This window comes from Thermobia domestica, chromosome 7, assembly GCF_964235325.1.
Source record: "Thermobia domestica chromosome 7, izTheDome1.hap1.1, whole genome shotgun sequence".
Taxonomy (NCBI): domain Eukaryota; kingdom Metazoa; phylum Arthropoda; class Insecta; order Zygentoma; family Lepismatidae; genus Thermobia; species Thermobia domestica.
Genome location: NC_137460.1, coordinates 284,572,931 through 284,587,702, shown reverse-complemented (window position 1 = coordinate 284,587,702; position 14,772 = coordinate 284,572,931). Strand labels below are relative to the sequence as shown.

The following is a 14,772-nucleotide window of genomic DNA, read 5'->3' as shown; positions in this document are numbered from 1 at the left end:
GTATTTTATAATGTGATGCATAACATATTTCTCCAGTTTTTCGGTATTCACAGTGTAGTATTTATCTTCGCACGCCCTTTTTACTTTAGCGTAAAGAAACAATAATGACTAGAGTGTTTCACGATATTAATAACACTCGAGGGGCATTGTTTGCAAAAATCCTGTAAAGCAGTATTCCAAACCTAGTAAATATTTCGATTTCTGCGAATAGCATTACAACAGGTTATGATAAATTCTATGTTGAGAGCACAAACATAAAAGCACTAGTAATAATATAAGAGTAACGAAGGTGCTAATTCTTGTTCATATTATCTTAACGTGAAATTCTGGAATCATTATATCATGTATTTCAAATAAGTACATAAAGAGTACAAGAAATTGAAAACTCTATGCTTCTCAAAAGTATTTATTTTATTAGAATGTATCAGATGTAACTACGTAGCTACATATCAATATACGCAAATTTTACTATCTCAAGGTATCAGATTATATAAAAACGCAACTATAAATTGGTATACTTCATGAAATCACGTATCTTGTGCAAAATTTTGGAAGTTGTTATATCGTCCCTTTGTTTCTTTTAATCATAGTGACAGATTCTTGTAGCTGCAATTGCAAAAACCTCTTCCGATTTTTAAATTTTCTGACACTAAAAGTATTCATATATAAATAATGTTAGTGAACGGGTCTCTATTTTCACTTATAATAATGAAATGTTTATTACACATAGCACAATATGAGTATTTTTGTATGTACCTGAGTTAACTCTGATATCATATGTATCGTGACGGACCAGGTAATGGCGACTGCTTTGAAACAAATTCAAAGTATGAGAATTAAATCTGTCATATATGTAGTTTCGTGTGCAGAAAATACATACTTCTGGGTCATGCTGAGTGGTGGGTCCTAGTGGGTCATGGTGGTGGTCGGTGGCAGTGGGTAGCGTACTGTTGGCCGACGATCGACTGACCCACCGACTCGATGACTAACTCCAATTGTGGCACTTTTCAGAATATCCGTACAGATTTTAAAAAAGTTCCAAACGGTATGTAATGCTTTCATTTTAGGTTAAGGTATTGCTAGTCTGCTGTTTCATTTTTGAATGCAATTACGATTCGCCGTGACTTTTTCTACATATTGTTTTTGTGAGAAAACGTTAATGAGCAACAGAAAATACAACTGTTTTTCGATTCGGATTGGTCTGGGTTAACAGCTTGAAAATGAAATCGCTTAATGTCAAACGATTATGTCTGTTAGGTTAAGGAAAACTATGATTGAAGCAAGTGAATTACGATGGACGAATTGGTGGAATGAGGAATTGGGCGTGTCCCGAGAAACCCCACGAGCACTATGTTGGCCGTCTCAACCTTACTTGCCTTGGGAACGAACCAGGCACTCCACCCATCAAATTGTTTAGTAGGCGAGGTCTCACTTTCGATTCCCGATGGGAAAGCCTTTGAGATATAAAAAGCCCTCGTTGTATTTGTGTTCGTGTCCCAGTCGTTCAAGGTTATTGAAATTACCTGTAAAACTAGAATAACCGAATATAATAGAGATAAGTTACAGAGATATTTTTTGTCTTTTTAAAATTTAATCTTGAATTCTCTAGACTGCGCTATTTTATCATGACCAAAATCAATGATTCATGGTTAATAAAACATTGAAATCGTAAGCGTTTGGAATTTCGTATATAGACGAGTGATTCTTGACTCTTACTTAAAAGAGCGGGTAGTGGCTTAAGCATTCGCTTCGTGTGTTAGGGGTCCGCGGTTCGATCCTCCGAGGATATTCAGAAAGAAATTATAATTTAGAATTTTCATATTTCTGATGTATAATAACATGAAAAAATATCAATTTGTCTCGTTCTTACAAGTTAGAGTTGGAACGACTTCCTTCAAAATGTAATTACATGACTTCATAGTCTACAATCTCGATTTCTACTGTCTGAAAACTTCCCTTGTTTCGCAAACAATTCATTAATACAAACGGGTCATTCTTCAGGCCTAGTATGAGTCATAAATTTGCCTGAAACGTGATTGTGGAACTGTTACTAAGTGCTCTTCCACCCTTACTAGAAATAATAATAGTGTTTTCGTTCGGCATTTACAAGTTCCATATATTCGTTCAAAAGAAATTGATAAATAATAACTATTATTTTTTTATATTTTGAGAATATTTCAATATAACGAATACATAGTCCAATGCTTTTTATCCAAAGAAAGGGTATTGTGATGATGACAAATCCTACTTAGTTTCTTTTAAGGCATCCGAATTTTCGATTTTCACATTATCCAGTAGCTGACACCGTTTCCCTATCTTTTCTTTGCAAAGTATCTCTCATAACTCAATTCATCCTTATATAGGGTCCAAAGAATTTATTTTCACTTTCGTAATTTCAGTATGTTTATTTGCATTGCAGTAGGACGTAACATTAAGGTCTCAAATATTCAGTAATAATAATAATAATAATAATAAATTCCGTTGAGGACACATTGTATTAAAGCCTGTAAAATCGCCCGTAGTGTAAGCCAGAAGTTACAAAATAATCGGTATTGGAGAGAAGTGTCAAGACTAACAGCACATGGCCTCTCCATATGTTCCTACAACCAGCTAAACGTTATAACGGAAAATTTCTCTACAATTAGCTAAATTTTATAACGGATAGTTTCTCTACAATTAGCTAAATGTTATAACGGAAAGTTTCCTTACAACTAGTTAAATGTTATAACGAAATTTTTCGAGGAAAATTTGGTGTAGAAAGTAGGGATTTTGAACTCTCAAGAGCCGTAAGAAAATTCCTTTTCAAGTAATGGCTATGCCGGCTAAGCTACAGAAGACGTCGATGATGAGAATGAAAGAAATATTGGAATAAAGAAAGTGGGAGAAGGCAGAACACGGAGAAAACATGTGAACACGTTTGCACAGCACAGTCCCCACTAGGCGGTAGCTGGGTGGAATAGTTTGTACTATTAAATTTACAACACTTCAGTAATAATAATATTAATAATGTAATAATGCTATTAAAAGTTTTAAAGTTGCCTTAAAATTTGGCAAAACTTACTTAAACGTAGGGGTTTCGGGCAAGGGGTTCCGTACCTTCGTAAGACACCTCTCAAATTCAGCGAAAGCTTTCCGCTAATATTTCGTGTAGAAAATATTCTACTGTACGTTTTCAGGAAAATAACTGTAATAAAAAGACCGGAATATAATTGAACACTAAAGCTTGTAATAAACTAACTTGTAGAGTTTGCAGATGTAATTATATAAGCTTTGCTACAAAAATATATACACAGACCATAATTCAGTGAGCTCTGAAATCCAAAGTAACAAAAGAATGTATAAGATTGAGTCTACAGAGCAATTGTTGCCTAAAGAGTGGCATACACTATTTCGAGAATCGAGATAAGACGAGAAATGTTTACGATACTTTTCGTCTCGTCTCGATTCTCATCTCCAAAGCATGACGATAGTGTGAGTTAAGCTTGTCCCGGGTAGCATTAAAATGTTCAGTCTAATCCCGATTTTGTTTGATTTGTTTTAGAGTCTAGATGAAGAAATCGTCTTTTCATGGGCAACATTAAACAAAACCAAAGTATTTTTTGCCTAATATCACGTTTCTGCTTGTGATGGTATGACCTGAGCGAAAATAAGTAATTAATTTTTAAATATGCTTCGAGATTATTATTACTAGTATTAGTTCTTAAAATTGGATAGTTCAAGTGTTGAAACAAACGAGTATTCAAATATTTGAATGTAATAAGGTGTGTTATCGCCGATTAATCGCCATCAAAATTCCTAAAGTAAACAAGAAAATTGCTCGACGCGTATTCGATCGAAGAACCTCCAGATTACTGGTCAAGCGCCTAGACCACTGAACCACGATCACTGCGCTGTAAATGATTCGTCTTTAGTCTGGTTACGTTAAGTTTCTCTGCCTCAGCTTTGAAAGTTGTATGTTTTTTTCGTTTCAAAAAGCCTTTCGTGTTCCTCTTATAATGATATAAGTGAATGATATTCGGTACAGTTTAAATTAATTAGTTGAGTTGTTCTTAAAACTTTGGATCACAAGTTTGTTTTTTCTCCACCCGAAACTACAGATAAGACATATTTAATTCACGTACTGTGCATTTGTTTCAAAGCAGCCGCCATTACTTGGTCAAAAACTTATGTCCGCTACAACATAAATGATGGTTCAATTTGACATAGTGAAACAAACCATAGCCTCTTATTTTCAGAATAGAGAGATATGGAGATTTCTCTGTGGTACTCCACTTCATATTTCTACAATATTTCATGTAATAAATTAAGCGTAATTTTATTATGAAATATAGCGAATGATTACATTTTTTTGTTGCTACTTAATCATTATCTCCATTCACATTTCCTTTTTTGTTGAATTTGTTACAGGCGCGATAACGTATTAACTTTCCACGCAGAAGAAGATACGTTTATTACATTAAAGAAAGCCGTTTCTCATTCTTATGAGGAATCTCATACTTGCCTCCAGTTTGGCAAAGGATTTCATCGATCACGTGTGTCAAGACATACGCTGACACAGGAAAGTGAAAAGCGCCATACATACCAAAAGAGTGATAAACGTTTTAGTAAAAGTTACACTTTGTCAAGCGGTAAGTTAGTTCAGGCAGGTGAAAAATCCCACATCTGCGGAGTCTGTGGATTGGAATTTAGTGGATGTTCAAGTTTGGCTACGCACATCTTAATACATACAGGAGGAAAACAATACACATGCCAAGAGTGTGGTCGGGAATTTAATCGACCTTCACGTTTGGCTACACACATGTTAATCCACACAGGAGAAAGAGCTCACACGTGCCAAGAGTGTGGTAAGGCATTTGATAGGCGTTCAAGTTTGACTAGACATGCATTAATCCACTCAGGAGAGAAACGTAACACGTGCCGAGAGTGTGGTGAAAGATTTAGTCTACATTCAAATATGGCTACAAACATGTTAATCCACACAGGAGAAAAAGCTCACACATGCCAAGAGTGTGGTCAAGGATTTAAATATCGTTCAAGTTTGGCTATACACATGTTAATCCACACAGGAGAAAAAACTCACACGTGCCATGAGTGTGGTAAGGCATTTAATCGACGTTCGTATTTGAATAGACACATGACAGTCCACACAGGAGAAAAAGGGTACACATGCCAAGAGTGTGGTCTCGGATTTAAATATCGTTCAAGTTTGGCTATACACATGTTAATCCACACAGGAGAAAAAACTCACACATGCCAAGAATGTGGTGAAGCATTTAGTGGGCGTCCTAGTTTGGTCAAACACATGTTAATCCACACAGGAGAAAAACATCACATATGCCAAGAGTGTGGTAAGGCATTTCATCTACGTTCAAATTTGGCTACACACATGTTAATCCACACAGGAGAAAAAGCTCACATGTGCCATGAGTGTGGTAGGGCATTTAATCGACGTTCAAATTTGGCTAGACACATGATGATCCACACAGGAGAAAATTTTCACACGTGCCAAGAGTGTGGCATGGCATTTAACCGAAGTTCAAGTTTGGCAAAACACGTGTTACTCCACGCAGAAGCAAAACATTACACATGCCAAGAGTGTGGTAAGGCATTTAGTCGACGTTCAAATTTGGTTACACACTTGTTAATCCATACAGGAGAAAAACATCACACATGCCAAGAGTGCGGTAAGGCATTTAATCGACGTTCAAGTTTGACTAGACACATGTTAATCCACACAGGAGCAAAACCTCACACGCGTAAAGATCCTGGAATGGAACTTATTCAACGTTCGTACGTGTTGAGCCACTCAGGACCAAAACATCACACTTGAAAGATGTGGAAAAGGATATTGTCTACGCTCAAACCTTGCAAAGCATTTAAATTCACAAGTGAAAAGCAAAGAGATGCAAAGAGCGTAGCATGGTATTTACTCAAGGTTCACAAATAGCAAATTAAATGTTAATTCACACATGACGAAAATTTCGCACGCGCGGAGAGTGTAGGACGACATTTACCGGCAGTTCACATTTGGCAAATCGCATGTCAAAACACAGTTCAATAACCAAACACCAAGCGAAGGGTGTTCAATAGGATTTAGTTTGGAATCAGCTTTGGCAACACACGTAACTAGACATAGCATATGAAAAAGAATTTTTTATAAGAAATGTTAAGTGCACGATAAATACTCTGCTAAAGAGGTCTACAATAGAATTAAATGTTAAAGGAATCAGACCACATAAGCCCTTGAAATGTTCTACCTGCTTTTTGTAATGGAATGTGAGCTTTGGAAGACAAGTTGTAAAGTCCGTATTTTGGGGGATATGCTACACATCTACTCTACGAAATTGGTTCCGCATCTACTCTACGAACGGCGCTTCTGCTTTGCCGCCACAGGGATTGCTGCATAGTGAAAAGGTGGTAGATGCCCAGGAAGATTCAAGTGACGATTTCACAAGTGAATGTTTATCTAAAGATAAAAAACTCCAAATATAACCCTCTAAGACTGCTTAGATGTAAGAGAGTTAGGGACACCGATAATAAGGGCGCACCCTCCTCATCAGCTACAAGTGTAAATCCAGCAAAAAACATGTTGCATGTCTATTCCAACACTAGGACTTTCTGGACCATCTGCGTTTTCGCTGCATCTTGCTGTCCAATACATGGTTGCACAGTTCCCTTTTCACCGCATATATTTATATTTCCTGTTTCCAGCACATTCTTTCATTCTCATTGACAGAAACTTTCGACCAATTGAAGATAAAAAGCGATGAAAAAATGAAGTCCGTCCGTTCCAAATTAGTTAAACTGATCAGACAAACCTTAGGTTAAAATCGTATTAAGGTTGTATGTGTTAAAAAATGACTCACTAATAATAGGGAACATGATTGCACTCCAGTTGTTGACGTCCTTGATTTCAAAGCGACATTAATGGCACTCTTATCCAAAGTGTTAATGACTTTACCGGAATTCGTGCTGTATGTTCGAAAAGAGGGAGTGTACCAAAGTTCGTCACACAGTATCTTCTATTCTTTCTCGCTCACAGTCGTTTCTGAAGCTCGGGATGATGATGTAAAGTGAATGTGCATGTGGGTTGTTAAAAATAAGGTTCTTGCTTATCTTTCGTATTTATTACCTACTTTTTGTTGTGTACTCAGAAGTTGTTGAGCATACTGACTTACCAACTTTTCACTCGTTTTATCAGAAAAGTTGTTAAATCAGGTTTTAAGTTTTATTCAAAAACTTTCTGTTTACGTTATAAGTATCTGGTTCTTTAAGACAACGTCACACCTGTCGAAACGAACCAGCATACAAAATTTTAGACCACTGTATTAATATGTCGGTATTTCAACATATTTCAATAAAATTTAAAACTCGATCCTGTAAAATCTAACAATAATGAGTTAGCAACTTCTGATTCTAGTGCGTCATTTGATTCGCGTTCAAGCTTGGCAAGACAAATTTTAATATACACAAGTGGAAAACTTCACACATACGACGAATGTGGAAAAGTATTTGGTCTATGTTCAAGTTTGGCAAGACATTTTAATACACAAATGAAACTCTCACACGCATGACAACACACAGCTGAAAAGATGATTTATATAGAGCTCACGTTTTACAATGCACATGTTAAAACACACAGGAGAAAACATATCATTAAATACTAAGGAACAAACAAAAGCGTTCCAAGTGCGTACAAAGGACTTGATTAAGGTTTATATTTCGCAAGAGGTGTATTAATACAAATGGAGAAGAACTGCACGTGTCAAGACTATGAAAAATGGAATATTCGAAGTTCAATTTTGGGGAAACACTATCTCATATACGTAAAAAATGGCTGTACAAAATTGTGAAAAGCGTTTACATGAAGTCCATATTTTGTTAGTGGAAAGACATTGTAAGATGTGTGAAACTAGTTACTGAAAAATCATCTTTGTTCATAAAAAGTTATATTCAAGTTACACACGTGATAAAATATACGAATGCTAAACATCTTAGTTGTCAAAAGTGCGATATAATAAGTTCAATATCTCGTATCAATCTCACGTACTGCCAATTCACGTTTCCGCTCGCGACGATGACAATTCGGCCGTGATCGATTATTCACATTTTTCAGCATTGTGCATGATGCAAAAAGTATGTTTTGAAGCATTTAGGTTTAGTAAATTAAGACAAATCATTGTTGACCAAAAATATACGTTTAAATTAAATTACCATACTGCTAAATATGAGTGAACACACTCAACAAATCACAAAAGATTAGAATCTAACCTAATCGACATCCATGTCACTGAGCTTGTGATAATGCTGATATTTATTGCAGGGAGCACTAATGATTGAGTGTTTTTTGCATGTTTTTCCACAATATATAGACTAAAGGCGGGTTCAAATTTAATCAACATCCACGTCACTGCCTTCTTTCTGTCATTGCTGGCATGTATTGCAAGTAGTGATAACTGTTGACTGCTTTCTGAACACGTTTTTTCCACAATCATTACATTCAAGGCGAGTTCTGTTGTTTCCCCTTGACCCGCAGATGTAGCAAATATCTCCTCGGATTGGTTAGACTCGTTCATCATCGGTAGTTTGTTTTCTGTATTGTGCCAAGCACACCAGCAATTTTTTTGCAAAGTTGATATTTTAGGAGGAGCTTTCAGGTTTTCATTTATGAGTTCTAATGCTAACTCGTACAGATATGGTCTTCTTGTATTATTTTTGATGTTAAGGCAGTTAAAAATGAAACAGTGTCCGGAAAATAATGAAAATTTTATTTACATTTTTATGTAAAGGCGAAGGGAAAAAAATCACGTTTTGGCTCGCTCTGTAGGAGAATGGCCGTTAGGGTGGTCCTTATTTCGCACGTTGTGTATATCTGAGACCGCACCCCTTTATCTTTTTCCTTTTAATGAGAAAAGTGTTCTCTGCAAATTTCAGTTCATTATGACGACGATAAATGGGACCGCAAAGACATTTTAATCCTTATAGCAATACGATTTAGAAAACAGTAGTTTCCTTTGTTGCTCAATAGATCGCAATACATTCACGGGTTTAAATTCTTCTATTTCATACAATTTTTTGTGTAATTTGGAGCAGATTTATGAACAGAATTAAATTGGAAATAATAAATAAATATCAAACAATTGTTTTTACGACCATTTACAACTAAATTGTTCTCTTCTTTGGTTTTAATAACAACTGTTATTGTAAAAGAATTAACTTCAGACTATTTGTAACATGTATTTGAGTTTCTGCATTTTGTACTTGTAATCTTTTCATATGATTGTAATTTTTAGGGGATTGAAGTTTCGTTGTGGTTTTTGTATCATCACATGTGATTAAATGAACAAAGTGATTATTATGTGTTCATTGTCTGGTGAAATCAGTTATCGTAGTGGTATTTACCTCGGTAATATGAGAAAACAGATATTGGGTTGATTCTAAGTTACTGTCCAACAGACAAGTATTTGGTGCATTCTTTTATAACATGCGAATGTGAAATTACCTTTAAGAAAGAATGCTCGGTTAGCAATTCGTGAAACAGAAATATTTTGGTCTAAAGCAAGAATACCGATCAAGGATACCACAGCATCGATAAATTCGTTGGATTGTACGAAATGTGACATCGGTTTCAAAAATCAAGTATAGAAAATAGTAAAGGGAAGAGGAGACAAGACATATTTCTTAGATACGTTAGACGATTTATTTGATATAGCGCATGCAAATGCTTTATTTAGACTTAATACAAATTCAAGAAAGGACAAGGAATTCCTTATATAACAAATGCCAAAGGACGACTTGTGAAGTGGGCGATACGGGTGAATAGTCGATTATAAATTCAAGTGGTGAAGACGAAGATCTATACCAAACAGAACATACAAATTCAATGGAAGGAGTAGATTATGATGAGGTAGTGACAGGATTTTCGAGAACAAGAGGGAAAGTACGTTTTATTACTCCACAACTCGTTGAGGCTTTTGATCGCTATAAATTTATTGATAGAGCTCCATGCACATATTAATCGCAATAGCAGAGGCATTGGGACACTACTTCTTCTAATACTGGACGTATCAATGGAGCTTGTATTCTTCTTGAACAGAAATTGGGAAAAGATCTTTTACATCTTCGTGTAGGAATCACATTTTTGAATTGAAATTAAAGTGTATATTTGAAGAATGTGTTTCAGTTTCTTCCGGTGCAGATGTGCCAATTTTTAAGCGTTTCCAGAAAGAGTGGCCGAGATTTCAACACAACAATTTTGTTACATGAATTTCTGATCGAAATGTTAATTCAGTTTCTTTGCAATATAAAAAAAGATACGCTAGTTTTTGTTGTTCAAAATTTGGAAATGCAGAGAAGCATTGCAGAGAAGATTACAGGGAACTTTTGGAGCTTACAATAATTTTTCAAGGAAGTACGCCTTCTGGAGGTATTTCTTTACTTTTGCTTGGAGCTGTACATCAGGCAATTTGGATGGGAAAAGCCTTATCATGTTTAAAAATATTTCTCTTTAATAATCAGTTTAAATTAAATGAGCGGGAAGAAGAAGGACTACGTCAAGTGTGTACTTTTCTTGTTCTAAAAAGCTCGGTTTATGTTGTATGTAAAAGCTTGGTTTGCTTGTTCCAGTGCATCTCATTCACCATATCAAGATTTACAATTTTTGAAGAGCCTTCAAACGTACAAACTTCTAAACTCTGATGTCTCGAGAGTGGCTTTATTAAATTTTTCCTAACATCTATGGTACCTCTCAGAGAAGTGTGAGCACTTTCCTTTTTTGACGAGAATGCCAATAATGAACAAAACACAAAATATCAGAAAAAATTAAAAATAGTGGCAGTTCATATGAAATGATGAAGCGATTTGAACTGCACGCTAGTGAAATGGATGATATTGAAGAAAAAGAAATTGCTGATTTTGTGATAGGAAACATGAAGAAGTTCTTCGAAAGGTTTCGGATTTCTCCAGGTTTTCTAGACCTTTATTCGGTTTGTTGGTCGACAAATGATTGAATTTCTTTTCGGGATAAAAGTAGTTGATAAGCTGCATGTTACAAATGACGCAGCGGAATGAGCGACGTTAATGGAAGATCATAATGCAGTTATAATTAAAATTGAAGAACAGAAACAATTCCTTTTGCAAGGGGCGAAAGACTATAGAAACTTGTTTCCAGGATGTGGAAAAGCTACCTTGCTTAAGAAGTAAAAGTAATCATTAAGTCTATCTACAATTCAAATATTTTTGTCCATTTTTTTGGAATATCAGCCACTATCATTTTTACCAGTATTTATTAGCTGATTGATTCTAACCCATGTACATTTTACTAAAGAAGCAAGTGGTATGAGAAACAGATCCAAATATCTTTTCCACAGTGGTTCATAACACTGTGCATTTATTACGGTCCAGCATAGTGCTGTTCGGTACCCACCCTCCTTAACCTGCCACCGTGGACAACTCTCTATTCTTTGCCCCCAAATAATATAGCTTTGCACTATTTTATTTGTGGGTTCAGAAAGCTCGTCCCCACGACAATCGCTCAAGGAAGGCGCGATGCACCTCACCGTACGGTCCAGACTCGGACGGGAATCACCTGGGCGAAGACCTAAGGCGTATTACGAAAATAGACGAGAGCATCACCTACTTTCATGGATTGAACACAAGTTATTCAAGAATCACCTTCTCACCACGTCATGCAATCCGTGAAAGAAAAAACTGACAAAATTACATATTACAGTGCCATTTATTGGAAATGAACAAACGTACCTGAGATAAACAAGCTTTTCTATACATTTGGCGCCCCATTTACGTAATGAATTCGTAAGTATACTTTTACTACTCACTTCAATATTTTCTGTCCGCCATGGCTCGTCGATAGGTGTGATCACATTTTAAGTTGAAACACTGCACATCCGTCGAATCCACTCACAAAAACCGTCCTTTCTTCCGATTCAGAGAATTTAACAGACAGCCATTCCATGCGAATGCAGTGACAGCATTATGTTGTGATTTCTGTTGGAGAATTGACTTATTTCGACAAATTTTTGTGTTAGTCGCTGACTATAAGTCCATTACCTTAGAGTGCCACCTGCCAAGTCCTTTGTTTCACTCTTAATCTCGATCACGCCCCCTCGTCGTTATAAAATATTACTTGGGGCCGATTTACGTTAATAATGACTTACTTGAAATCACCAGAATATTCAGTTTTGCAATACTATTTTTAATGAGGTATATACATATTTGAAGATAACGATGGATTTTCCAAATCATATGACAACTAACACTCCTTTTTACATAGCGTCTGGTAACAAGATCATAACATGATCAGCAAAAGAAAATTGCTGAATCATGTTTCGCACACACACCAACACACATCGAAGTCCAACTAAAACTCCATTCTTTCCTTTCCTTTTCTTCTAATCTGACTTTTAGCACCACCAGGCGGCAGCATGATCAACAAGAAGCATTCACCGCACAAAGTGTACAAATTCAGATGAACGTCACATAATGCACCAACGCAGAATTTGCGTTTATACGAAAATATTTTAACGAAAATTTTGGTACAGTTACATTGGCGGTCGAAAGGAATGTACGTGCACCATTGAATAATGGTAAACGTTCAAGAACCCTGACTGTAGTTTCACTTCAATAATCACCACTATTCCAAAGTCAAGATGAACACTAGTTCACAAGGAAGTTTATAAGAACTTTCGTCGAGTTATACCTCATCAGATGTAAAAGTTTCATTAAATTTCATTTAACGTAGAAAAACGACAAACGCGTGGGGCATTTATACACTTACATAAAAGTTTTATGGGGCTTTTATATATAAAGTCTGTAAAGTCTTCTCTTTTTTTTTTTTTACCTTCGGTACTGCCACTAATTTAAACATTTATATTTGCATGACTCACAATTGATATACAAATAATTCTCATGATATACCTTTAAAATACGAATTACAATATTGCTATATGCGCTCTTATTGTTAAAAATAACACAAACATTGTATGAAATCATGGCATTATTTAGAGGTAAAATATTCACATTATGCAAAAACTATAGAACATGAACAAATAATTATTATAAACAACTCAACTTTTCAACAAATAGATAAAACAAATATTATTTGAATAATATATTTCAATATTCCACAAAAGGAAATGAACAAACTTATTCTACACACATTATATTTTAATTGCATAAACGACGAAGCATACTTGCACTTCTCATGCTATTCTGACAAAGAAGTTACGAAAACAAAATTGTTATTCACAAATACAAGGATTACACATCATTTAAACATAATAACTACATGAAATAAGTTTATTACCACTCTTTTGTACTGTAACAATAAGAGTGAGGCCGGATAGAAGTAAGTCTGCCACACTTTTACGCTAACAAGCGCCTATCCACTTAAATTTTTAAGTCTCCCTTCCCCATTACATTTATAATTTCATCCCACCACTTTGGAATGGCAACAAGACCTTCTAGTGAGGTAGGAGTATAAAACAACATAGAAAAATGAACCCAAAGGTTAAAAATAAATGAGGGGGGGGGAGTTGCCATTCATAATTCAATACTCGCGTCAGAGTGTTCCACTGACACATAAAAACTTACTCTCACTCTGACATCAGAGCATATCATCGTTTACATTCTTAATAATACATGAATGCTATACAATTCACCTCATATATTTGGTGTTTTAAGATCTTACAGTTAGTCTTGATAACTTAACGCAAAGCATCAACAAGACAATACGATAATTCATGTAAACGAGTTTGTATCTCATATTTCCTTTACATATGAATACTAATAAACAAAATTTTCATACATATTAGCATTTAGGAAATAATCATATCCGTGATTTTTTTTTTTACACGTCACGTCTGTTTAGCTTAGGATCCGGCAATCGAATAAAGCTAACAAAAGAGTACGATAATGACAATCTAGCTTATCATTTAAATGTTGCAAATATGTGTCACATTTTAACAGCTCTTTAAACAACAACTGAACATTAAACTTTATTACATCCACTCTCATTGAAAACAGACAAACTAACTTTCGGTATATTCAAAGAATTCACATTTACTAACGTTTCCGGTTCACAAGAATCAGTTTTTTCACTATTTTCTTTTACAGAATCAAATTCCTTTTCATGAATATGTTTCTTAGCTAATTCTAACCAGATGTTCCTAGTTTTTTGAGTGGGTCTCCACACTCTCATACGATCAATAGAATGTACGCCACAAGATTCTCCAGTTAAAGGATCTACAAGTTCAAAGACTTTGTCTGAAATTTTATTTTTACAAAACAGTGGACCTTTGTAAAGCATGAAAAACTTGCGAATCTTTTTGTCTACTGTTGAACTCAAATGTGATTGCAACAGAAATACCAAATCATTTTCTTTTATTTTGTATTTTCTTTCTTGGGATGCATTATATTTCTCATTTCTTTTTCTAACCTTTTCACTTCTGCGGTAGTCAGCCATTATGAGCTTATTTTCCCAATTCACAGGTTCATTTTCATCATAACTTTCGTTTGTTACAATGCCAAAATGCTTCAACACAGAATAATTTGCTTTTACATTCAAATGAAGACTAGCAGGGCTGACACCCAAACTACTACACACAGAATAATTTAACAAAATCATAATTTGAGGTATGTGCCTCTCCCAAGAAGATGTTCTTCGTTACACAACAATTTGAACAACCTATTCGTCTCCCTATGGATTCGTTCTACAATTGAGATCTTTGGATGGTAAGGAATTACATAGTGAAT

At 35.3% G+C, this 14,772-nt stretch overlaps 1 protein-coding gene across 1 annotated transcript in view; it reads left to right on the top strand.

Annotated features, from left to right (window-relative positions):
- Positions 1-7,992, top strand: part of LOC145690988 (uncharacterized) — a 34,589-nt gene extending 26,597 nt beyond the window's left edge. The window contains exon 2 of the mRNA XM_081766464.1: positions 4,408-7,992. Within this exon, the coding sequence (XP_081622590.1) occupies positions 4,408-5,830 (1,423 nt within the window). The 3' untranslated portion in view covers positions 5,831-7,992. The remainder of the gene's footprint in view (positions 1-4,407) is intronic.
- Positions 7,993-14,772: the final 6,780 nt, after the last annotated feature.